Below are 26,450 nucleotides of genomic sequence, written 5' to 3' on the forward strand. Positions count from 1 at the left end.
GGACGTAATTCTATTGCCACACTCTCCCGGGAGTCCCTCTCGCTAAATGCGGGAGTCTCCCGGACATTCCAGGAGAGTTGCCAAGTATGGATAAGTTTTGTTTTAATTTATGAAAAAGCTTCTACTATTTAGAAAACATTATAACTCCTAGACCAAAGGGGACAGATTAATATTACAAATATAGGATATCTGGTGAGGTCACACAAACCATAATTTTTTTTTTTCTCTCAAAAACTGATGTGACACCCGCAAAACACAGAGGGTTTGGGAGTGTCTGATTTTCTTCTGGTCATTGTACTTCACTTTTCGACACTGCGTCTTTAATAAAGAAAAAATGTTAGGGGAATTTTGCTTCCAGCAGGCGTGGGTGTGTTCAGTAGCTTCTGTATCTCAGCCAGATACTGCAGACTGCTGGCTGTTCTCTCTGGGTAAGACCTCAAATACTTCTCTCTAACTTCTGCTAGGTGTTCATATAATCTCAGCTGTAGAACAGAGATTGTAGAGTTGTTTCAATAAGGGAGCAGAGTAATTAAAAAATAAGATTTTCTTCAGCTAAAGACACAGGAGGGTTTTGAATCCCTTGCTGCATTCCCTGCTTGGAACACTCTTGACGATGCCATAATTTAATTATGCTTCAGTAAAGCAGAAATGAAGACTTGCCTCCCTTTAGAGGAAAGAATTACTTCCACTTTCTGTACTTCTGCCATTTACAGAGTGTATACAGCTTAGCAGTGAAAAACGCAGGGTTTTTGTGTACACCGTGTTTGTTTATGTTATATATTTGTATACAAAACATATATCTGACTGTAAGCACTTGCAAACTGGGTCCATGACACAAACATCCTGTCAGTGACCATTTCTCTGAACAACGTGCTATGTATATAAAATATATTTTCCCCTGGGGGATTGAATTTCTTTCATGGAATTTAGGTATGTAATATGTGTCTAAAAGTGTTTGCTAGAAAATATATTGTATGCTAAGTAAAGGTGAATATTTACACAAATGTATAAGTTGGAAATTTAATACATTTGTGGTGGTGGTGGTGGGGGGGATAATGTAGAGTTAGACTATGCGTGGATCTCCAGCTATGGTGGAACTACAAGTCCCAACCATGGGCTGGCAGTGTATGGTGGAACTTGTAATTTCACCAAGGTGAAGAAAATGATGTGTCCGTCTCTAGAGCATATAGATCAGTGATGGCTAACCCTGTGACACTCCAGGTGTTGTGAAACTACAATCCCCAGTATGCTTTGCCAGTAGATAACTAGCTGTTAGCTGGCAGAGCATGCTGGGACTTGTAGTTTCACAACACCTGGAGTGTCACAGGTTAGCCATCACTGATATAGATGCACATTCAGCTTTTCAGTAACTGCTCTACACAAGCCCCCCACTAACCCAGGGTCTGAGCCTGGGTTATAGGAAAGAATAAGTGCATGATGTCACCCGTGTTCTTGCAGGTTGGTAAATGACCTGACTGCTGCTGGTTTTAATAGTGTGCAGTAAAACCATATAAGCTGACCACACATGCAGTGATATTGGTAAATGTGATTACCATGTATGTGTCCCCAAAACAAGTACAATGCAGGAGAAAGCTCCAGTTAGGTCATCATAGGGCATGTCTGTAAATGTTGTTGGCAGATGACCGCTGTTGACCTGTGTTTAGACACCGACTGCCCCCATGTCCCATGTTTGCCCCATGCCAATGTAGCCAAACTGGCGGATCTGTCTAATTTCACCACCCTTGTGTGTGTGTGGTCATGGAAAGCGTGTGACCAGCTTCACTTTTTTCTTCAATGTTAGGAAAGATGCGTTTACAGATTGAATAATTTGCTTATTGGATGCTGCCATGATTTAATCAAACTTGTTGTACCTTATTATTGTGAATATAGACAGATCAAACTATTACCAATATAATACACAAGTAACATATATATATATATATATATATATATATATATATCTCTATATGATCTGTAGAACATTTCCTTATGTTTGGTGAGTGATGATGTCACTCATGGTGACTATAACTTATAATTGGAGAGAAGTGGCATCACCTGCATTACATGACTCATTGTGACAGTGTTCACTACTGGAATGTGAAGGTAAAACAAACCTGAATAGGGAAATCCACATATAAAATATAATTTTTTTACTGAAATTGAAACTTGTATATTGTAAGGAACTAGCAGATCAGACCCATTTCTTAAACTCGCAAATGTAGATAGAAATATTACATTGCATTGCCTTTTATGATGCCGCAATGGACATAACCCCCCCACCAGTCACACTGCATAAAGATAACATGTCATAACCTTACAGATAAAAAATGTGTAACGCTCAAGACTATATCCACAGTATTTCTCAACCACTAACAGCATTATGTGTAAAATAATAAACTGATGCCTGCTGTTAACTGCCGGTGAGGGGCAGAATACTTGTCACTCACATTCCCTGCCCCATTGGATCTCACAGTCTAAATTCCCTAACACAAACTCACTATGGTTCATTTTGTCAGTAGCCAATTAACCTACTAGCATGTTTTTGGAGTGTGGGTGGAAACCAGAGCATTCAAATATGGGGAGAACATACTGATAATTCTGTGGTCGGAAATCAAACTCATGGCCCCACCTCTGTGAGGTGCTTTGTCGGTTGTGTTGGTTTAGGTAATGCTTTAGTTTTGCACCGGTTTGCCGGGATGGCCCGCCCATACCATATAATGCTGCACAGCCACTAAGTCTTGTCTTAGAATTGTGCCTAAGGATGCAGAGAGGCAGATAAATCTCCATAGGTGCACTGGCCAATTAAAGACCACCAGTTCTGACCTGGTGCAAAATTTAAGTCCTTATGCAGAGTGGGACGCCCTCAAAATATGCCCTCTCCACCCTCTCATCTCATTTTAATAATCTTGATTCACAAAAGAAAAACATATTTCTGCATTGTTCATCAAAACACGATGCACCTCTATGCCTACACTGTACGTATGTTGGAATACCTTCACTCCACCTAACTCCTACATCCCCCGGGCAAACTTCTGCTACTCCATAGATGTGCCACTCTTGCTCCATAAACCCATGCACTTCAGTAGTAATCTAGTCACACTTGCCCAAATCGAGGCACGCGGTGAGTCAGAGCTGCTTTTGTACATTGCAGCGAATATCTTGTGCTTTGTAAATGACCTCCTCTGTGTTTGCTCAGTCATACTCCACGGACATGAGGTCTTTTTATGGGAATGTTTGTTCCTGAACTGGAATGCTGCTTGAAATGTGATTGCATCTTTGCCATCTAGCAGTTATGCCAACATTTGCAAATGCAGGGTACTGTGTGACACCCATTACGGTGCCACAGTTACGGTTTAACTAACTGAGCTGCTCTTTTTCCTTAGCAGTGCCCTGGGGACTGCACACTAGATAAGATTTTCCTGGGGCTTCTACATTTTTGTGGCATACCTGTGTCTTTTTTGTTCTCCCCTCCGGTAGATCCCATAGGGGAGGTCCATGTGGCAAGTGTGGGGATTGCGGCGACACAATTCTATTCATAGCTAATTGCGTCATTGAGGGCCCCGCTCCCTTCTCTAGGGGTTTGGAAGTCTCCCGGATGTTCCAGGAGAGTTGGCAAGTATATTCTGTGGCTCCCGACTTATTTAAGTGTTAACCCGCTGAATGTGTTTGTCAGCTGGGTGCCTAAGCATGCGGGCCAATAGGAAAATAAAAGCTTTCTGCTCACAGTTTCCTATTGGTCTGTGCCGTCACCAGGGCCGCCATCAGGGAGGTACGGGGGATACTGGTGTATGGGGCCCGGGCTCACCAGGGGCCCCACTGACCACCAATGAGCTGTTCATCACTGCTGTGTCCTCCCCAGAGTCCCTGCTGCTGTGAGCCCAGCAGTGACCGTCAGTTGTCAAACGCAATCTTTCATCTCCGATCCACGTGTGACAGCTGTCTGTCACTGCCAGGCTCACAGCAGCAGGGACGCTGGGGAGGACACAGCAGTGATGGGAACTGCAGGGGAAAGTTGGCTCCGCCCATTGAAACATGTGATCAGCCCCCTCTTCCTATCAGATGATGGCGTGAACTCATGTCTCGCAGAGGGGCTGCAGCAATCAACTTCTTTTTCATTGTGGACGGTCAACAAGCACGGTGTGGGAAGAAGGAGGGGGAGGGGGAGGACTGAGATAGAGTAAACTGTGTGTGTAGGTCTGTAAGGAAACACTTATTATGTACTGTGTCCACCATAACAGAGAAAGTAAAATAACAAAATACTGTGCATAGAAAACCCTTGTCCACCACACACATCACCACAGCTCATTACATAAATTCCAATGCCCCCCATATACAGCTCTATGGCCCACATAAAAGCCTCATGCCCACCACAGCCCTAACATGCCCAACATAATCCTCAACAGCATAAAAGGCTCTTGGTCACCATAAATGTGCCACATCACTCTTTAACAATGACATTAAGACAACCAACTCCAAGGGGTAAATGTATCAAGCTAAGTTTTCCGGCGGGTTTAAAAAGTGGAGATGTTGTCTACAACAACCAATCAGATTCTAGCTGTCATTTTGTAGAATGTACTAAATAAATGATAGCTAGAATCTTATTGTTTTTTCAAACCTGCCGGAAAACTCTCAGCTTGATACATTTATCCCCCCTGAGTCAACTTGCAAACCACCTTATTCTATAAATTTCTACTATACCTCATTTAATAACAGCACACTTGAACTTGCAGCTGTTGCAATTTACTTGATGTATCTCTCAAACTATTTTATGATCAGATTGTCATCTTAAAATATACAATGTTTTTAAAAAAAAAAAAAAATTACAGCAAAAACAAAATATAAAGAAAGACAGCAGACTGCAATATGTATGTTTCATCAGATATAAATAATTGTAAAAACTGGAAAACATACTTACCATATGGCCGATTCAAGCATCTTAATTAAAGTGTACTAACATCTTAGATTTTGAAACATCGGCAGCTACCATGAAACATCAATTATAGAGAAAATATAGGTGACTAGTGGAAGAGTCTATCTAAAAAGTGAAGACAACTTTTTGTTGGTGCAGAAAAAAAAGACTTTAAAAACTACGTCTTCGCAGCATGGCCGCAACTTGGGCTGTGCGATAGAGGCGACCGTCAAGGACACAACGCTGAAGGAAGGGGGGGGGCGCGCAGGAGTTTGAGCATTTTTACATTTGCCTCCAAAAACATAAGCTAGGGGGGTGTGGGGAGTTCCTGCGATTCATAAGTACTGGGCCCCACAATTTCCGATGGCAGCCCTGTCTGTCACTCTGACATGTGCGAGGATTAAGTAATAGACATCATCATCATCATCATCATCACCATTTATTTATATAGTGCCACTGATTCCGCAGCGCTGTACAGAGAACTCATTCACATTAGTCTAAATTTCCTAACACAGACAGACACAGACTAGGGTCAATTTCTTAACGGCCAATTAACCTACTAGTATGTTTATGGAGTGTGGGAGGAAACCGGAGCACCCGGAGGAAACCCACGCAAACACGGGGAGAACATACAAACTCCTCACAGATAAGGCCATGGTTCGGGAATTGGACTCATGACCCCAGTGCTGTGAGGCAGAAGTGCTAACCACTGAGCCACTGTGCTACATGAGGCACAAATTAGCTCCCTCTAGTGTGTGTTCATTAGATTGGAAACTAGACTACAACAATAGGTTATTCCACCTCCCCCTAGTGGGGCTTTTCTGGGAAGGCGTGAGCTTTTTTTGGAATTCAACATAACTTTAACCCCTTTTTCTCACCTGCAGGCAGAGATAGCTGAGAGAACATAGGAAGGAATGTTTTGTTTCCAAATGAGGTCATAAGGTTGTGCTGCAGATTTTCCTGTTCTTTCAGTTTTTGTTTTCTTACTGTGCAGCCACAAAGTCTAAAAGCAGAGGAGTAAAAGTCACAAGGCGCTGAGCACAACGCTGGTGACTAACATGTCTCTCTTATAATGGAGCAATGTGCAGAACTGATACTGGTTGAATGGACGGCTATGGCTATAACTATACCCTTAATGATAAATATCTTACTTTTAACCTACTTTCTCTTCTGGATAAGTTTTGAATTGTAAAAAATGCTGTCAGTTTATTTTATGAGCATTTTATATCAGCAAAAGTAGATTGAGCTGTGTAGTGTTAATTTGATTGTTTATTATTTTGTACATTTCTTTTTCTTATCTTTAAAGCACCTTTTGTGTCTCGTGGTATTTTGAGTAGTTTGTGATTTGTCTAGGCTTTGCTTTTGTCATGTACTTTTCAGGATTTCTCCCGTGTTGTCCCCCTTCTCTCTCCCTCGTTCTATCAGGCTATCCCCTAGCCAGCAAAACTTCAAATACTCCCTTAAATCCCATCTGTTCAGGAAAGCCCACTATATCTAACCTCTCCCCTGCCCTCCTCTTCTCCTCTTCACAATCCTTCTTCAGTAGCCACCCTCATTTCTCCTCCATTCCTCTGACCACCCGCTCTTGTTCATATCTCCTCTCTGATTTCTAGTACCCACACCCTGACTCCTCACTTGTCAGTCTGCCCCTCCCCTTTAGATTGTAAGCTCCCTTGAGCAGGGCTCTCTATCCTCTTGCCCTCCTCCTCCTGTTCACCTTGACTTCGGCTCCGCAGCCCCATTTTGGCATCTTGGCCCTTGACCCCTGCCCTTGGTTCTCCTTTTCTCCCTTACCTTTACACCTCCATCCTAGTCCTGATCCTGCTAGTTGCGCCCACATTGCTGGGCACATATTCAGCCTGCTTCAGTTCACCCCCCACCTCTCTTCCATCTCCTTTCGTATTTTCTCTTTATTCTGTAATTCATCTATACCCCTTTGCCCTGCACACCTGTATTGATTTTAATTGCATGTAGTTTCTGTTGTTTGTACTCTGCTGTATGCCGAGTTCTCTTTTACCCCGCCACCACTATAAAAAGCCGGAATTCACAGCATTGAGTGGAGGGGGCGGAACCCTCCATTCAATGCCGTGAATTTCGGCAAATGCGGGAGCTTTGTCTACTCTTCCGGGAGTCTGTGAGGACTCCCCGAAATTCCGGAGCCTCCCAGGAATTCTGGGAGAGTAGGCAAGTGTGGTTTTACCTGTGCTCTATGTACAGCACTGCAGAGCCTTTGTGGCACGTTATAAATAAAAGATAATAATAATAAAAATTAGGATATTTCAGATAGTCGTAGAAATGACCTGGCTATAGAATCCAATAACGCTGGGTGTATCTGTTGTAGTCATTGTCATGTAGCATCCAGACATATTCTGGGCACATTGAGAGAGATGGTCATGGTTTGTAGTCGGCAAACACTGCACCTGTGGAGGTGATGAAAAGATATGTCTAGGAAACAAATAGGTCTATTTTAATTTGTCTCTTAATAGTTTTGCCATACTCTTTGTGAGCATTATGTTATAAATGCTCTGAAAATATTCCATTGCATTTCTCTCACTATTCTCACTTCACCTAATGAGTTATTGGTCCTTTCCTTAGGTGCTTGGTTTCAGTCCTCTAACAGTGTTGTGCTGCAGGATATCCATGTAGAAGAAGATGTTTTAAACAGACTTGTATGCTGGGGATTTGTAAGAGCTGTGTACAGAAATGAATCTGCCTGTGATTAAACCAAGAGACCTGAACGCTTACCAGAGAGTGAAGACAAGTACAGAACACGTCTATAAATCCACTTATGAACCCACCGGCACCTGCGTATTCATAAAACTCTTGTCTTGGATTGGCCGAAGTGAAAGGTAAGCTGAAGTTGTATAAAAAAAGAATGTGTTTTATTATTACTTATTATTGTTACAAGCTCACCATTAGCTATCCTGTGTATGTATATACACTATTCGGACGCTTGACCATTACACCAACAGGGACTGTAATGACATTGTATTCAAATACATATACTTTAATATGGAGCTGGGGTTGAGGTCGGGGCTCTGTACAGGGCAGGCAAGTTCTTCCACACCAAACTCATCAAACCAAGTCTATGTAGTCCTAACTTTGTGCACTGGGGCACAGTCATGTTGGAATAGAAAAGGGCCTTCCCCAAACTGTTGCCACAAAGTTGGAAGCATAGCATTGTCCAAAATGACTTGGTATGCTGAGGCATTAAGATTGTCCTTCACTGGAGATAAGGGGCCTAGCCCAAACCTTGAAAAACAGCTCCATACCATTATCCCTCCTCCACCAAACTTCACAGTTGGCATAATGCAGTCAGGCAGGTAATGTTCTCCCGGGATCTGCCCAACCCAAACTCGCCCATCTGACTGCCAAACAGAGAAGCATGGTTTGTCACTCCACAGAATACATTTACACTGCTCCACAGTCCAGTGTCGGTGTGCTTTATACCACTCCATCCAATGCTTGGCATTGGTCTTGGCGATGTGAGGATTGCATGCAGCTGGAAACCCATTCCATTAAGCCCCCGACACACAGTGTTTGTGCTTACATTAATGCCGGTGGAAGTTCGGAACTCTTCAGCAGAACGTTGGTGACTTTTACGCACCATGCGCCTTAGCAGTTGTTGACCCCTCTCTGTGATTTTACGTGATCTTCCACTTTGTCGCTGAGTTGCTGTTGTTCCTAAACACTTAAACTGTCTAATAATATCACAGTTGAACGTGGAATAACCAGCAGGGATAAAATTTCAGGAACTGTCTTATTGCAAAGACGGCATCCTATCACAGTACCAATGAAACACCTCAATTCAATAATTAACAGGTGTGGCCAAATACTTTTGTTCATATAATGCATATATGTGTATGTATATATATATATATATATATATATATATATATATATATAGATATAGATATAGATATAGATATAGATATATATATATATATATATATATATATATATATATATATATATATTCCTTATGTCTTGGTTCATGGCAGAAAATTGTATTTTTATGAGAGGGACATAGGAACATTAATTTCTTAACCATTTCAGTGCCAACAATGTAGGATTTATGTTAAAACCTCTCCCAGACATGTAAAATAAGTAATAGGCATACTGTCCCATAATGACCTAAGTTGCAGGCGTTGGCACCCAGCACCCTTCTAAGTAACAGTCAGTCTTTGCCCTGGACACCTAATCACTAATTAGACACATGGGGGAGAGAGAGAGGACTACATCCATGCACACCGGGTGACATGCAGAAAACATCAGATGTGATCACAAGTGTTTGCTGCATGAAGGGGAGCCTGCAGTCTAGAATGGCCCACATGACAATCGTATCTGTGCTGTGTATCTGTGCTTCCGGCTGGAACTAGTTAGACTGCATAAGTGTGTAGTCTGCAAAATCTTTTGAATAACCTGGAAAGTTTTTCCCGTTACGTTGCTACATTTTATTAATCACATGAATAAAGAGCAGGCATAAATGGTGACAGTAAAGGCTAACTATCTGTATATTCCCTCGGTGTGTCTCCCCCTTCCCTTTAGGATGTGAGCAGGGCCCTCTTTCCTTGTGTGCTCCTTCTACTACTCCGTCACCCTCTGTACCTCATGGCCTCCTTCGCTAGCCCTGTTTTCTTAAGCTTTGGCCTTCTTCTCGCTGATTTCTACCATCCCTTTCACTATCTCATCCAGAAATAATCTGATTTGCTTTATTTACCCTGTCACCTATGTTTGTATATATTTTTGTATCATGTTGTGTCTTGTGTCTCTGTTTTCTGTATATGTAATGTACGGCGCTGCGGACCCTTTGTGGCGCCTTATAAGTCAAAGATAATAATAACAATAACAGCAGAAGGCACTCTGTCTTCGAATCTGCCGTCCCTTAAATCACAATGAACAAGTAATGCCGCTCTCGGTGGTAAATACGTTGAACAAGTGGACTATGGTCTAGAGTTTCCCCGAGTGTCAGGCACTTGGCACAACTTATCTAGCAAGATCTGTCCTTTGAATTACAGTCCGAATCCAGTCTTAGATTAATATTACCGTCTTCAACAACAAAGCGACAGACAAGTGCACGAAGATGAAGTGTATTGCAGATAAAATTTACAACATTTCCTGATGCGCTATTGCAGTATTAGGCAACATCATGAGAGGAATAGTTGCATTGCCAGACATGCACATATAAATACACGCGCTGGTGAAGTCACAGAAGAATAAAATAAGGTGTATCTTTTATGGGTGCAGTTCATTTTGAAGGGAAGAGACGTGAAAAAATAAATATATATAAGAAAAAATAAAGTCCCCCTGTATAATGCTCTTAACTTAAATTTATGTTAACGTAACTAAGGTATCAAATGAAAGCTTTAGCTATCCTCCCCAAAAAACATAAAATTCACTTTGGTAAAGTTACTCCTGACTAAACCAACGCAGCACGCAAATGTGAAAAAATGGTGCGGCCTCCTGAAATGTAATTTTGGAACAGATCCCTGGCAGCAAAATGGATAAAGTTTTTGAAAAAAAAAATTATATACCACTTTCTCCTCAGGAAGTTCACTAGGAGCCAGTGTTTAAGCGATGTCCCTAATTCCTAGTGAATTGATAAAGCTGCGTTCTTATAAATATTGTCTACAAAAATGTCTGCCTTCAATGCATGTAGTAAACAGATGCTCTTTAATGCCTAACCAGTTCTAAAACTGAATTCAGGATATTTCCCTAGACTTTGTACATACCATACTTATCTACTTTTTGGACTTCCCCTCAGGAAGATCTTGTAGGTCGAATGGTCAAGTGTGGGGTTGTGACAATGTGATTTGAGCCTTCACAGCCCCACCCCCTGATGCTCAATGATGCGCATTGGGGACAGCGCCAGGATGATGCAAATTGCTTCAACGTAAGAACCAATCTGGAAAGGGCTGATGACGCGAATCGTGTCAGCAAGTCCTCACCCGCTTTACAAGAAGGAGAAGAGGAATCCGGAAGGGTGACCTACTCTCACGGGAGTCTAGGAGGATTCCCCAAATTTCATGAGTCTTCTAGACATTCCGCGAGAGTTGTTAGTATGGTATATAGTGATAAACTAAGTGCAGCCATACCAGAATATTTGCTGTTCACAATCTATGTTAATAAGTGTCTAGGCCTCAGGCAGGGCTTACTCCTCTACTAGAATGACACCACAGTGCATATGGAAAGAAATGTCACACAACTAAGGGTGTGCACCGGCCACTTTTAGTGTTTTGGGTTTTGGGTTCTGATTAGCTTGAGGTTTTGGGTTCTGATTTGTTTTGCCAAAACATCCGACGAAAGGTTTTGGTTCTGATTTATTTTTAAAAAAGCATAAAAAGTGCTAAAAACCAGTTTTGTGGGGGTTTTTTTTCACTCCTACGCTATTATTAACCTCAATAACATTCAATAACAATCATTTCCACTAATTTCCAGTCTATTCTGAACACCTCACAATATTGTTTTTAGGCCAAAAGGTTGCACCGAGGTAGCTTGAGCACATAATGCCAAAAAAAGAGGTACAAGATGGAATTGTTCTGGGCCCTCCCTCCCACCCCTCGCGAGACTTGGACGACAGAGCCTCGTTTTCAATTTTTTGCCCGCCGGAAATATCCGAACAGTGCTCGGATCCCGTTCGGATCCGCACTGTTCGGGTGGGCTCGGATTAGCGGAATCCGAGCCTGCTCATCTCTACACACAACCTGAAAATATTGAACTTTCAGCTTAAGGATAATAACTCTGTGTGTGGTTCAATACTACCAGTCTTCATTCAGCCTTAAGGAGTATTCTCTTCAGTGGGAATGCTTTTGTTCTGTACACGTAGATAGGCCCAGATGTAACCTTTTTATTTCCTAGATTCTTGATACCCCACAACTTCCTTCCTATCACCGTAGAGCTCTTGGTTTCAACCTCCCCCAGGTAGCGTTTAGGTCAGGGAGCAGGGGTAAATTACCCCAAATGGGGTAAAAATGAAATTCCTGGGGGTAATGCTGCCGATTCACATGCTGTCAGTTGGATTGTAGACCCCTTTAAATGTGAAATTGCTGTTGTACCAGAAGAACCTCAAGGGTTGGCAGAGGCACTTCTTGAGCTTCGGTGCAATAATGAAGCACGTATTGCATTTGAAAACAAAGCAGATCTGTCATATTTTTGGATGTCAACAGCTGCAAAGGCATTCAAAATTGCACATGAAGAGGCAGTCAAAAAATTGCTGCCTTTTGCAACAACCTACCTTTGCGAACAAGGATTTTCCACTCTAACGAACATAAAAACAAAGCAGAGAAATCGATTGGACGCTGAAGACTGTATCCGAATTGCTCTGACATCAAAATGCCCCAATATTGATGCTCTCGTATCAAAAATGAAGCCACATCATTTCTCCAAAACCTGAAGTTTTGAAGTTGAAGCTTTCAAAGAAATTTTGAATATATTCAGTAAGATTTTGTATTCCAATAATTAATAATATATGATTTCCTTCCTTTCAAATCAAGGGGGTAACGCCGGCAAATCTAAATATATTTGGGGGTAAAAGATAAAAATGTTCCCTGACCCCTGGTCTAGGTGAAATAAATAAGTGTAATATGTGCTGATCACAATCTATTTTAATAAGTGTCTGCACCTCAGGCAGGGCTTGCTCCTGACACCTTACTCCACTACTAGAATGACACCACAATGCATATGGAAAGAAATGTCACACAACCTGAAAATCTTGAACTTTTAGGCTAAGGATAATAACCATAAGTGGAATAAGTAGAAGAAATGAGGCTATTCAAACTGTGATTTTAAGAAAATAAAACATTCTATACTTACTAAAGAATAATCCCACTCAAAAGAAAATGTTTATTTAATATCATTAGGTTGGCTACTACAACATATTTCTGAACTTCTGACACCTCAAATAGGAATTCTGCCTGAAATCGTCTGTTGAAATCTCAGAAATGACACTGTTGCTTCCTAGTCATAGATAGGCTGTAAATAGCTAACCTTGTTTAACAACATCTGTAAGCATGGAAACAAGCAGTGCATAGAAACACATTATATTTCACCTATCAGGAGTTGCAGTAACCAGCATAATGATTTAAATGGCACTCCTAATTAATGCCTAAATAAAATGTAAAACTTGGGACATTATCTACGCTGAAGTTATTCGTTAATATATATTCACCTTTACATAATGTGTCAACAAGCATTTTAGGTTTAGTGGCCCTTTATATTGTTGAATATATGGGAACATACATATGTGTTTGTGAATGTAACATATTAAATTATTCTTGTAGGCTTGTACAGGTTTGCTCTTTGAAATGTATGTGCGCTGCTGAATAATTTGTTTATGCATCTTGTACTTGTAGGGACCGACTAGAAATTCTCAAAGATGTGGAATATATTGGCAGGATCAAAGCAGAGTTCCTGACAGAGACAATTGGAATTTTTAAGACATCAAATACAATTGGTATTGTAACAGAATGGATGGCAAATGAATCACTCAACTCTCTTATTTACCAGGTTGGACTTTTTTTTATAGTTTGAATATTAAAATAATGTACCATGATGGTTTGTTTTTTGGTTACTGAAACATTTTGGACTGTTGTTTTAATATCCATTATATAGTGACAACATATTACATAATGCTGTATAATCACAGGACATTTTCATTGCCCTGGTGGAGCTTAACATCAAATTTCCCTGTCATAGGCACATACAGTATATGGACAAAAGTATTCGGACTCTTGACTATTACACCAACAGGGACTGTAATGACATTGTATTCAAATACATATACTTTAATATGGAGTTGGTCCCCCTTGTGCAGTGATAACAGCTTCCACTCTTCTTGGAAGGCTTTCCACAAGATGTTGGAGTGTTTCTGTGGGAATTTGTGCTCATTCATTCTGTAGAGCATTTATGAAGTCAGTCACTGATGTTGGACGAGACAGCCTGGCTCGCAATCTCCGTTCCAGATCATCCCACAAGTGTTCAATGGGGTTGAGGTCGGGGCTCTGTGTAGGCCAGTCAAGTTCTTCTACACTAAACTCATCAAACCATGTCTTTGTAGTTCTTGCTTTGTGCACTGGGACACAGTCATGTTGGAATAGAAAAGGGCCTTCCCCAAACAATTGCCACAAAGTTGGAAGCATAGCATTGACCAAAATGACTTGGTATGCTGAAGCATTAAGATTGCCCTTCACTGGAGATAAAGGGCCTAGCTCAAACCCTGAAAAACAGTGGTTTCCTCACACAGTTCAAAAACATAGTGGTAGGTTAATTGGCTGCATACAAAAATGGACTCTTGCGCGCGTGTGTGTTTGTGTGTGTTAGAGAATTCAGATTGCAAGCTCTAATGGGACAGGGACTGATGTTAGTTCAATATTCTCTAGAAAGCACGGTGTAATATGGTGGCACTATCCAAATAAACCATAATGATAATACACAAGGGTCAATAGAGCATGTTTATAGATCTGTCTACTTGACCCTCTGTTCAAAAGAAAATGCTTGATAATTAACCCTTTCAGTGCCAGAGGTTGGGGGCACTTTGCTCGTAACGGGGAACAGACTAATTTGTACTGTGTTGCTAAATAAAAATCTACGGATAATTAGTTCATACACATTCCATTTTACATCTTACATATAAATATATATTATTGTTTTCAAGACAAGTTCAGCTAGCCATTGATAAATCATTTGACCTGGAATTGACACCTTGGGATGAGTTATACCGTTATGGACACACAGAAAGGAATATAGCACAAAGGAAAACAAGTACCATAGTCAAATCTGTTAGAAATGATGTTGGGAATTGGCACATTTAATAAGTGACCATATGAGATAGCTGGAAGGCTATAAACAATAGTCTGTCAGATCTCAAATTGTAACCTATCTACGAATCCAACATTAGTTACCAAAAATGAAGAGTGAGCTAGAATCTTTTGAATACAACTGGTGTTAGTTTATTGACATTACAGGGTACAGGGTGAATGCTCACGCTGACAGTATTAGGAGACTGTTAAAATAAGACCTGTGCTGACACTCTAGGCTGAAATCTTTGTCTATAAATCTTAGGTTAGTTCTGTCCTTCCCTCTCTGACTTTTATTGTAAAGATTGTCATCATCTCAACCTCTTAGTCCTTGAAAATGTTCTGGTTCATCGTTCACTCTGTTTAGTGAGAAAAGCAGCCAACAAGCATAGCTGATAGTATCCATGATGTGCCATCTCTATTCAGGCTAAAGCTGGGTACACACTACACAGTTTTCATCCAATAATCGGCTAAATCAGCCGACATACGACCGCTCGTTCAAAAGTCGGGTCAGTGTGTACAGTGACACGATGGTCGAAAGTCTGCCCAAATGGACGATTGTCGCCTCATTTGGTTGGTCGTACCGTTTAATATTTTCGTTCCAATCTCGTTTCCGTTGTGTAGTGTGTATAAACTTCCGACCGATCCACAACAGTGAGTATGAAATTACAGTCATTGCTCACGACAACATGGCTGTAAAAAGTCGCTAAAGGGACGTCCGCTCTTCCCTTTATCGTCCTAAACAAGGCTAGTGTGTATGCAGTCCATGGACCGAGCGATCGGACCATCGATCGCATGTAAAATCGCTCAGCATAAAAAGTTGGTCGAAATTTCTGTAGTGTGTACCCAGCCTAACTCCACTACACTACTTAAAAGAATATCTATGGCTGTTTCTGGGTGTGATGTCTTATTACAGTAGAGTATAATCATCAACATAATCATCATTTATTTATATAGCGCCAGGAAATTAATCTGTATATATATTATACAAAAATGCTCTCTGCAAACACATAATTAATGCTGTCCTAACTACTTTTCTATATTAAAAACAGGGAATGTTAGTTTCACATATTGCAATATATGTTAAGCTGACCAACTCACACCAAAGTCTTCACATTTTGTCCAGTCCTAACGTGATTAAATGCTATGCTTTTTTATCTGGGCTTAAGGCTTACCTGCACACAGCTTTTAAAGGCAAGTCTTTCCCAAGCACTAGCAGCCATGGGAGACCTGAGACTCATCTGATACAAGTTGGAATTAATATAAAGAATGGGGTGCAAGAGTGATGGGACTTACATTGTATAAACTAAAAAAGACGTAGATCGTCTGCACATACTGGGGTGTAAGAGGGGGTTGCCCACATTGTATAGACAAAAACTGGGTTACTCTGCACTCTTCAGACGCATTAATGCTATATATATATATATATATATATTATTGCAGTGAGGCTGACCACTGTAGAGAACTATTAACCATCTAGGCAGAGAGATTTCAATAAAGGGGATATCCACAGGATTTACTAATAGAGGCTATGGAAAAAAAACAGACAAATTAACCAGATAAGATGTTATAACATATACAAAAAATGAGCCTAAGAGTAGTGATATTCCTTTTATCACTACTTATAATAGTGGTGAGAACAATATTAGATCGGTCATTTCAAAACAGTGGGGAATTTTGAGAAGGGACCCTGTTTTGAATGGCATTCATCCCGAAAAACCAGGTGTCATTTTCTATTAAAGGACTTATGAATTGTATGTCAACTTCTGTAATATATCTTTTGGAATGCACATGTGGCTTAAAGTATGTGGTGGGAAAAAAGATAACTAAAAATACGCATCCAAGAACATATAAGGAACATCAAACATAAAGTGGTGAGTCACTCGGTTTCTAGACACTTTATGGAAAAACATCAAGCTGACCCACAATTTTGGAAATTTATGGCTATAGAACATGTAGAATTAGGCCCAAGAGGAGGGAATTTACAAAAAAGGCTTTGACAGTGTGAGATGTTCTGGATATATGAGTTGGCCACTCTAACTCCACAAGGTTTGAATGAAGGATATGATATGATTATAACATAACCTTGCTTCCATTAGCCTCATATATTTGTGATACTGTTTTTTAATATTTATGTATTTTTATGATTAGGTATTTTTATGATATAATGAATATTGTGATATGTGTTTCATAGGTTTTTAAGTAATAAATGTTTTATGATTGTGATTAGATGATTATTTTATTATATGAATAATTTATTATATGAACATTTTGTACAATGACCAAGAGCACTGTGAGACATGATGAAGGATAATTATGCCGGCAGCTCCGGTCATGTGACCGCATTGTTGATTCGGCTACCATCAGCTGATATTTAGATCATGTGATCTTCTGTTTGCATTCTCTGTTGGGTTAATGCGGGCGCAATCCCATATTGAGGGATTGATCGAGGTACGTTTGACTTCAGTCATGTGACCACTGTTATCCAATCATTCTCCTACACACGCGGAAATTGGTTTCTCTGCGCACGTGTGTAAGACCGGTAGTGCGCAGGCGCAAAATGGCGGACACTTCTTATAAAGATACGATTATTGAGAAGCTGCTTATTCATTTCCTCCTGATGAAGTCTGTATTTCTAACAGACGAAACGCGTTGAGGTGCTTTATACATCTTTGGAATATATGGGATATCTGTTTGGGAGCACTTTCTATATACTGTGAGCTTACTGGTGTATTTCACCATCTCTGTCAGGACTCCATATGCAGCAATACAGATAAGCTTATCCCTTTTTTATACCATTTGAGTGCAATACATATTGTTGTTATGTACATTAAACTGTGAACTAAAAATACTACACTATATGGGTCCTTTTTTCTGATGTTTCATGTCCACAAGTGACACTCAATATATGAGGACTGCAGAACTACTACAGATAAGCTATAAAGTTTTTATTTCTGGTACGCATATTCACCTATGGGTTCGGTGCATGGTGTTAGCACGAAGGTCTCCGTTTTAACTCCCTTTAATGTTTTGAACATTTTCTATCCTACCTCTTATGGTGCTATGACATTGGGATCTGTATGGACTATGGTGCATGTGCTTTTGATCCACTTGTGGCACATATAAATTGATAAAAATTTGTTATTATCTTAACAATATTACACTATTTTGGTGCCCTATTCCTATATATATATATATATATATATATATATATATATATATATATATATATATACACAAGTTAACCCGTGCATGATACTCATGCATTCTAGTCAAATCAAGCTACTTAAGGTGTTAAAAAGGTTCTTGTCATGCATTTGGGCCTAGCCCAGGCCTCCTCAGGGGAAGAGCGTTACTTCCCGACGCAAGCGCTCCTTTTTTAACGTGGTTTTGTCCACATGTCACCACCTCATCATTTTTCTCCATCACCTCATCCTTCATCTTCATCGCCACATCCTTCATCAAGCTACTTAAGGTGTTAAAAACTCCCCACTGTCACCCCCGGCAACCACCAACCACTCCCAACTGTCACTTCTCCTTCAAGAAATATATAGGTCAGTGTATAACTCTGCCCAGCAGGTGGTGCTGCAGCTTGGGTTTTTTTTCCCCACACACGCCACTAGGCATTTATATAGTAGATTATATATATATATATATATATATATATATATATATATATATATTGGTCAAACAACTGTATAAATACAAAAGAGCTCAAGATCTATATCTTAAATACAATATGTAAATACAGAATTTAGTACAATGTAGATCAAACACTATAAAAACAACCGCCACATTTCAGCTCAATGTGTATAATGTGACTACAATCAAAGTACTAGATACATAAAAATCATGGAATAATAAACATAGTTTCAATAAGCATGAATCATCCTCCTATAACAATATTTGTTCAGAACTCCAGTACATATGGTCAGTCTGCAGAAGTGATTGGATATCACCAGAGACATGAATAGACAGCCTCCAAGGGGGGAATTCAATTCCGCCGAAGTACCGCCGCGTTATAGATATTACCGTTATTACGGTAATATTAAGAGCAAAACGCCAGCGTTTAGAACTAACGAAATAACGGTAATAGTGTTAGCGCAGCGGTACTTTGGGGGGGAATTCAATTTCCCCCCAAAGATCCATACAATGCAAACCTAAGAAAAGATATAAAATGATAGTCACACTTGTGGAACGTGATTGTTCATGGATTACTAATACACAGTGTATAATATGCAAACACTGATTGTCTGATGAAAACCTCTTTGGATACAGTCTGCATATAGAATGGATTCCTAAAGCTAATACTCAGAAATAGAGGAATGCTGTCCAAGATAATTAATTGGGTGTAGCTCAATTCACGCTGTAGATCTTAATCAGTGCTCCATGGTTCAGCATAAGTGATGTTTAATAGGAGGAAGAAAGGTGCTCTCCCCATATGGAAAAGTACTTTTGTATTCAACTCAATCGTAAATCACTGGAATAGGTCCAGGCCCTTGTTATCAGAGCTGCACCGTGCAGGGAAAAAGAAAAGTTTGTGGACGGTGTGTTGCCTTTATTTTCCGAAACCGTGTAGAGTTTTTAAATAGCTCTTGGGCTATCTGGTCAGAGGTTGCAAGCTGGTAATAGTCTCAGTTGTAATCACACCATAAAAAATGGAAATATTGTAGACAGAATTTGTTTGTCCAAAGTCAGGTGGTTAAGCAAACAATTGAGACATGGCTTACGCGTTTCATTGCGATCGTGCAATTCATAAGAGACATATATATTTTGTGACCGGGTAGAGGGGCCCGGTACCATCTCCAGGGGTGGATAGTGTTTATAGCAGCCAAGAGATTTCACACAAGTCCAAAGGTTTCGTGCAACTGGCCTCAGACAATTTTATTCAGTAAGAGAACTAAATAACCACCTTGCCGTCCGGTTCTTACTAAACACTGGTCGCTCCTGACTAACACTAAAAATGAGACAAAAGAAAACTAAGTTTTTGCAGTGTAACTTAAAGGCAGATATCAGGCTTTTTCTCATAGAGACTCTGCAGCCCCTGTCCCCAGGCAGGGAGAGACTGACGGAGCTGAGCTGCAGCCTTTTACTAGCGCCTCTCAGGTGCAACTTCTGATTACCAACGAATCACTGGTAACTTGGAAGACCTGGTTAATGGGCCTATTGGGTGGAGCCCAGCCTCTCTCTCCATCCATAAACCCCAGGACCCTTTTCCGGGGTTTATCAACAGGCCTATAGCCCTTCAACAGGTCACAGACAAGAACATATTCATGGGGTTTTAAAACAAGCCGGTTTAACAACATTAAAACCACCTGCTTAATATTGTGTAGGTCCCCTTCATGCCCCCAAAACAGCTCTTACCTGTCGAGGCATGGACTCCACAAGACCTCTGAAGATGTCTTCTGGTATCTGGCACCAAGATGTTTGTAGCAGATCCGTAAAGTCCTGTAAGTTGTGAGCTGGGGCCTCCATGGCTTGGATTTGTTTTTCCAGCATATCCCACAGATGGGTCGATCGGCTTGAGATCTGATGAATTTGGAGGCCAAATCAACACCTTGAGCTCTTTGTCATGTTCCTCAAACCAATCCTGAACAGTTTTTGCAGTGTGGCAGCTTTATTATTCTGTTGAAAGAGGCCACTGACATCAGGAAAAATCATTACCAAGAAGGGGCGTGCTTGGTCTGCAACCATGTTTAGGTAGGTGGTAAGTGTCAAAGTAACATTCACATGAATGTCAGGATCAAAGGTATCCCAGCAGAATATTGCCCAGAGCATCACACTGCCTCTGCCTTCTTCCCGCAGTGCATCCTGGTGCCATTTCTTCCCTAAGTAAATGACACACATGCACCCGGCCGTCCACATGATGTAAAAGAAAATGTGATTCATCAGACCAGACCACCATCTTACATTGCTCCGTAGTCTATTTCTGGTTCTCACGTGCCCATTTTAGGCACTTTCAGAGGTAGACAGTGGTCAGCATCGGCACTTTGACCGGTCTGCAGCTATGCACCCCATACACAGCAAGCTACGATGCACTGTGCTCTTTGACACCTTTCTATCGTAGCCAGCAGTAATTTTCTCAGAAATTTGTGCTACAGTAGCTCTTCTGTTGGATTAGACCAGAAGGACTTGCCTTAACTCCCCACACGCATCAATGAGCCTTGGTTGCCCATGACCCTATCGCCAGTTCACCAGTTGTCCTTCCTTGGACCACTTTTGGTAGGTACTAAACACTGCATACTGCGAACACCCCACAAGACCTGCCGTTTTGGAGATGCTCTGACCCAGTTCTCTAGTCATCACAATTTGGCATTTGTCTCACATCCTTACGCTTGCCCATTTTTCCTGCTTCCAACGCAAGAAGCAGCGGTGGGAGACTCCCTTCTGGATGTTCTGTGGGGATAGGCTAGATTGATAGATAGGTAGATGGATAGATAGGTAGATATCCAGATATTTCTGGATTATTTTTTTATTAGAATCTTTTGAGAGCTTCTAGTTTTTTCCAGGTTGTTGTAGACTTCCAATTTATTGACCATATTACCACCTATTTGTGTTTCCATTGCAGCAGAAATAAGCAAAAACTGTTTTATTTATATGAAAATGTATTGATTTTGACTAAGATACTAATGATCTTATAAGTTTGTGCATATGTGATATCCATTGTGTTACGTTTACAATTTCACTTGCAGAGAGGAATATGTTGGTGTTTTATGAGTAATTAATACTGAGCTTAGTGTGATACCCAGTGGTCGAAGTGGGAATTTAGAAGTGGTGGCGCGAAAATTATAAGTCAATGGAATTTGATAGTTTTACAGTCAAAGCAGTAAGGGAAGTGGCAGTATGACATACCACCGGATACCAGTCCACTTTGACTACTGGTGAAACCACAAGTGATCTGTATTTCGAAAGGCACAATTTTAAGAACAATTCTGTAAATGAAAGCTGGAATTTACATTCTGCATTTTTCAAATTGCGATTTGTATCAAGTTTAAACAAAATAGAGAATATTGAGCTCTGGTGAACAAATTCTTATTCTCTTGCACTGAAGGTATTCAATTTAATTTATTTATTTATTTAATCAATTCTTCTGTCTGATTTCAGCATGATCTATATCCTGTGCTTCCACTGAATATTTGTATCCGAATCCTGACAGACGTTGCTAAGGGTTTAACTTTTTTACACAACTTAAACCCTCCCGTAAAACACCAACACCTGAAGCCCTGCAATATTCTTTTGGATGCCCAATACCGAGCAAAGGTAGGAAAAAAACACAGACTAGTATTTTTAAGGCCTTCTAAACTCTTCCCAAACATTGGCAGCTGTTGTTTGCATCCTTTGATGAATAGGGGGATTCCAATGCAGTTTTGTAAAATATAATGTTATCCCTGTGTTTGTGTGGGTTTCCTCCGGGTGCTCTGGTTTTTTCCCACACTCCAAAAACATACTAGTAGATTATTTGACTGCTATTAAATTGACCTTAGTCTCTCTCGGTCTGTGTATGTTACGGAAAATAGACTGTAAGCTCCAATGGGGCGGGGACTGATGTGAGTGAGTTCTCTGTACAGCGCAGCGGAATTAGTGGTGCTATATAAATAAATAAATGACGATGATGATGATTATTTGCCAAGCCTGCCAAATTCCCAGAAAGCTTTGGAAGGAAGTCATGAAATGTGTTCTGGATAGAAGTAAAATAGTTTTCAGCATTTGCATTATTTGGTGAGAATGTGTCCTAATTAAAGAGGTAAGAGAAGAGTAAAAATGTTGACATAGAGGACCAAGAGACAAAGGCGAATCTGTGGTCTGCTGGGCACTCAAGTAATGCAAGGCTTAGCACTTGGTCTCTGGACCTTTGGCCCCTCTTCTATGTCGATACTCTAAAGCTGGGTACACATTGTATGTTTTTCATCCAATCATCGTGCCGATCACATGATAAAGTACCGTTATGTAAGATATCGCATCAGTGAGTACCCACCCACGACGATGTTTTATTGTACCAAAGTACATGGTTTCGTTTTATTTGGTTTTATAAACTTCCTAAAAATCACGATCAACATTGGAACGATGTAGAGAAAATGTGGGAATGTGCAGAGCTCTATAGAAATACATTGCCAGTGCTAGTAAGCTGATATGTAGAGGAGGGGGGCCTAGGAAGGTGCTCTGTTCAGTACATTTATTGGCATACAGGGTGTATATAATGACCATTTGCTTGGCACACAATCAGATGGGGACCATGGTTTTTTTCCCAGAAACCTTCTATTAGTTTATATTGGAAAGACGATTAATTAAAAAATATCTTAACCTGGTAACAAATTATCTTTAAGTTTTTTGCTCCTGCCTAGTACTCCCTTCCCACATTGTCCTCCCCAGCAGGGTGAAGGTGTGTGTAGGCATTGGCCTTACTCAATCATTTTGTCCAGTCTACTGGTTTCGCCAGATCCATCCAAACATTAGTATTTTTACTAATAAAATAAAACAATTAGATCAATAAGGTTCTAAGGAAGTTTAAATCAGAATTCACAAATGTAAATGGGGAACACCCTGTTTATCTAAAGCAATACCTTTTTCTTTTTAATAGTGATTGCTGACATTGTATAGTGAGTATGAGTGGGTGTCATACCATTATGGAGTATGTACTATATATGGTCCACTGATCCCCTTCACTTCTGCTGTCGTGTACATGCTTCTGACATTTTTCAAATTCCCCATTCTAATCCTGTTGATGGCTATTTCTAGTGTCCCTATTAATTCTAAGTCATTCTTTCAGCTGTCAGATTTCTGGTTATCAGAATTGCAAAAAGTTCCATTTACCTCAGTCCAGGACGATAACACTTCATTAGTGTATCTCTCGCCTCAAAGACTGCAGAAATATAGATCGACCACAGCAGATGATATTTACAGGTTAGTAAAGACAATTGGGGCACTGTTAGTAAATTATATATGGGTCATCTTCTGCTTCTCTTGTGTACACTCCATTCTACTCCAAAAGATCTTGGGTTGCAACTTTTGTATATTTAGCAATAGCACAAAGTAGACCTGTCCCCGGAGGGTATAGGGACTTCTATTTATATTCAAGTATGGGGGAGGGGGATGTTTCTTTTAGTAAGAATACAAATAAATGACAAAACTCTCCCATATCTAGCTGGCACCTGTGTGTTTCATAAGCTTAAGAAACCAGGGGCGGATCTAGACTTTTTTCCTACTCGGTCCGGTCAGCAGTGGCAGTGTGCTGTCCCGCTGCTCTGATTGTGTTTAAAACACAATCAGAGCAGCCGGGCAGCACTTTGGGGCCCCCCCCGGATCCGCCACTGTAAGAAACCACACTACAAAGACACATTAAATCCCTAAATGCACAACCCCCAATCCAATCCAAGCATAATCCAGCACGGTGGCTAAGTGGTTAGCACTTCTGTCTCAGTGCTGGGGTCATGAGTTCAATTCCCGACCATGGCCTTATCTGTGTGGAGTTTGTATATTCTCCCCGTGTTTGCGTGGGTTTCCTCAGGGAGCTCTGGTTTCCTCCCACACTCCAAAAAAAACCCATACTAGTAGGTTAAGTGGCTACTATCAAAATTGACCCTAGTCTCTCTCTGTCTGTCTGTCTGTATGTATGTTAGGGAATTTAGACTGTAAGCTCCAATGGGGCAGGGACTGATGTGAATGAGTTCTCTGTACAGCGCTGCGGAATCAGTGGCGCTATATAAATAAATGATGATGATGATGATGATAAAATCTGGTAGTAAAACTTAACACTAACATATCATTTTTATTATCGTTTCCATATATTTGCTCTCAGCACTTCTGTTGAATATAACCAAGATTTATTCATTTATTTCGTGTAAACGGCTGTTCTGTTTACATCAAACACTTGTTTATTTTGTCTGCAGTTTCGGGATCCTTTTGCATGAAACCCTAAGCAGAAAACGACCATTCCATGGTAAGCAGTGCCCAGTTTATTTCATGCTACAGAGCATAAGGAACTCCTCAGTCTACTGCACAAACACTGTCAATGAAGAGGGTCGGCGACCTTTCTGTGACCTCTTGTCTTAACCCTTTAGCAACCAGTAATGTGTCTCAAAGTCAAATTTGAAATAAAAGAGCTCATTAACCATAATATAATGTCTGCGTGCAATTAAAAATAGAACATGGAAATGGATCCGCCAAAAAGATGCTTTTAAAGCACATCAGGATACAATGTAAACATTCCATGACGTCACATGATTAATATATATATATTGTATATTATATATAATGTATATAATTATGATATCAATGTGATGATGATGAATGGTGTTTTAATGTGTTAAAAAAATATATAAATATTATTATATATAACATATATATTAATATAATATTTATATTATATTATATATTAAATATTTATTATTTTTAAATGGCGTGCCCCAGAGGCAGGCTGGGTTGTTCACACTATAACAGGGAAACCCACTTGGCAGACAAATGGCTACAGGCAAGGTGACCACACACAGTTTGGCCTGTTTGTACCAGACTGAAATCAAAGCATATGTGGGCCAAAAAATATCAGAGACCAAGAGATCCAGTGACCGCGTTGTCAGCTGTGTCCTGACATCTGTGATGGGCCCACTTGCAATCTGAGCATTCAACCTGAGCCCTAAACTAATATCTGTCCAATTTGGTCATCGGTCTGTGTGGTCCAGCCATTTGGCTACAGAGTGCAGTCACATCACTAGTTGTGTGGTCAGTGTTACATACAAAGCACTTAAAGATCATGCCAACTAGTGTTAGTATATGTGTGTCTACATAGCACTGCAGAAAGGTTGTCTTCCAATTACCTATAGGTTACAGGGAATGTCAAATAAAATTCTCAATGAGAAAAGTATATGGGTGTTCCATACATAAATTTACAAAGTATATTATACAATTCACTTATTAGACACACATAACTGTGTGCAAAGCTGGTGCTACCATTGTCATCCTTAATAATGCCCTTAGATCAGAGTCTTAGTGTGGGGCCAGCCAACAAATATAGATCAACCAGCCATAAATCTAAATAGATGCAACTTGTGCACACCGATATCGAAACTGTGATGCACAAAGCTGCTTTACAGTCACAATGCCTTCAAAGAGGACATCCCACCACTTGATTCGTTGTACTTTAATGCTGTTATGAAAGGTCCAAGACCTTTTGCCCTGCTTCTGTTAATATTGTTTAACCTCTGTCACAGAAAACAATCCTATGAAGCTGGAAACCGAAATCATAAGAGGTGTCAGACCACAACCAAACATGGACGTTATCTTAAAAGATACAGGTCTCTCGCAGGCTCAGCGTAGACTCCTGAGTCGGCTGATCAACTTGTGTTGGCATTCAGAACCCAGCATGAGACCGACTGCGGCTGGTAAGTTCAAAGTTTGCCTTCTATGTAGCTGTATAGACCTTTACCCAGCACTAACTCCAGAAAATTACTGATTCAGCACTAGGGGTCTGATTCATTAAGGATCTTAACTTAAGAAACTTCTTATTTCAGTCTCCTGGACAAAACCATGTTACAATGCAAGGGGTGCAAATTAGTATTCTGTTTTGCACATAAGTTAAATACTGACTGTTTTTTCATGTAGCACACAAATATCAACTTTAAATGTCAGTGTACAAATATTATTTCAATCTTTAAAACTGTACTTCATTTTACAACTCTCTCATATATACAGGGATGCCACCTGTCAAAACTGTACTTTTCATTTTTTTACAAACCCATCAATTTACATCACAA

At 40.3% G+C, this 26,450-nt stretch overlaps 1 protein-coding gene across 1 annotated transcript in view; it reads left to right on the plus strand.

Moving 5' to 3' along the window:
- Window positions 1-389: 389 nt before the first annotated feature.
- The window catches only part of LOC142104317 (receptor-interacting serine/threonine-protein kinase 2-like), a 37,073-nt gene continuing 11,012 nt past the window's right edge, over window positions 390-26,450 (plus strand). The window contains exons 1-7 of the mRNA XM_075188911.1: window positions 390-428; window positions 7,505-7,758; window positions 13,261-13,414; window positions 21,808-21,963; window positions 23,471-23,604; window positions 24,591-24,640; window positions 25,908-26,078. Coding sequence (XP_075045012.1) covers window positions 7,613-7,758; window positions 13,261-13,414; window positions 21,808-21,963; window positions 23,471-23,604; window positions 24,591-24,640; window positions 25,908-26,078 — 811 coding nt within the window. The 5' untranslated portion in view covers window positions 390-428; window positions 7,505-7,612. The remainder of the gene's footprint in view (window positions 429-7,504; window positions 7,759-13,260; window positions 13,415-21,807; window positions 21,964-23,470; window positions 23,605-24,590; window positions 24,641-25,907; window positions 26,079-26,450) is intronic.

The sequence above is a fragment of the Mixophyes fleayi genome, chromosome 10 (genome assembly GCF_038048845.1).
Source record: "Mixophyes fleayi isolate aMixFle1 chromosome 10, aMixFle1.hap1, whole genome shotgun sequence".
Classification (NCBI taxonomy): domain Eukaryota; kingdom Metazoa; phylum Chordata; class Amphibia; order Anura; family Limnodynastidae; genus Mixophyes; species Mixophyes fleayi.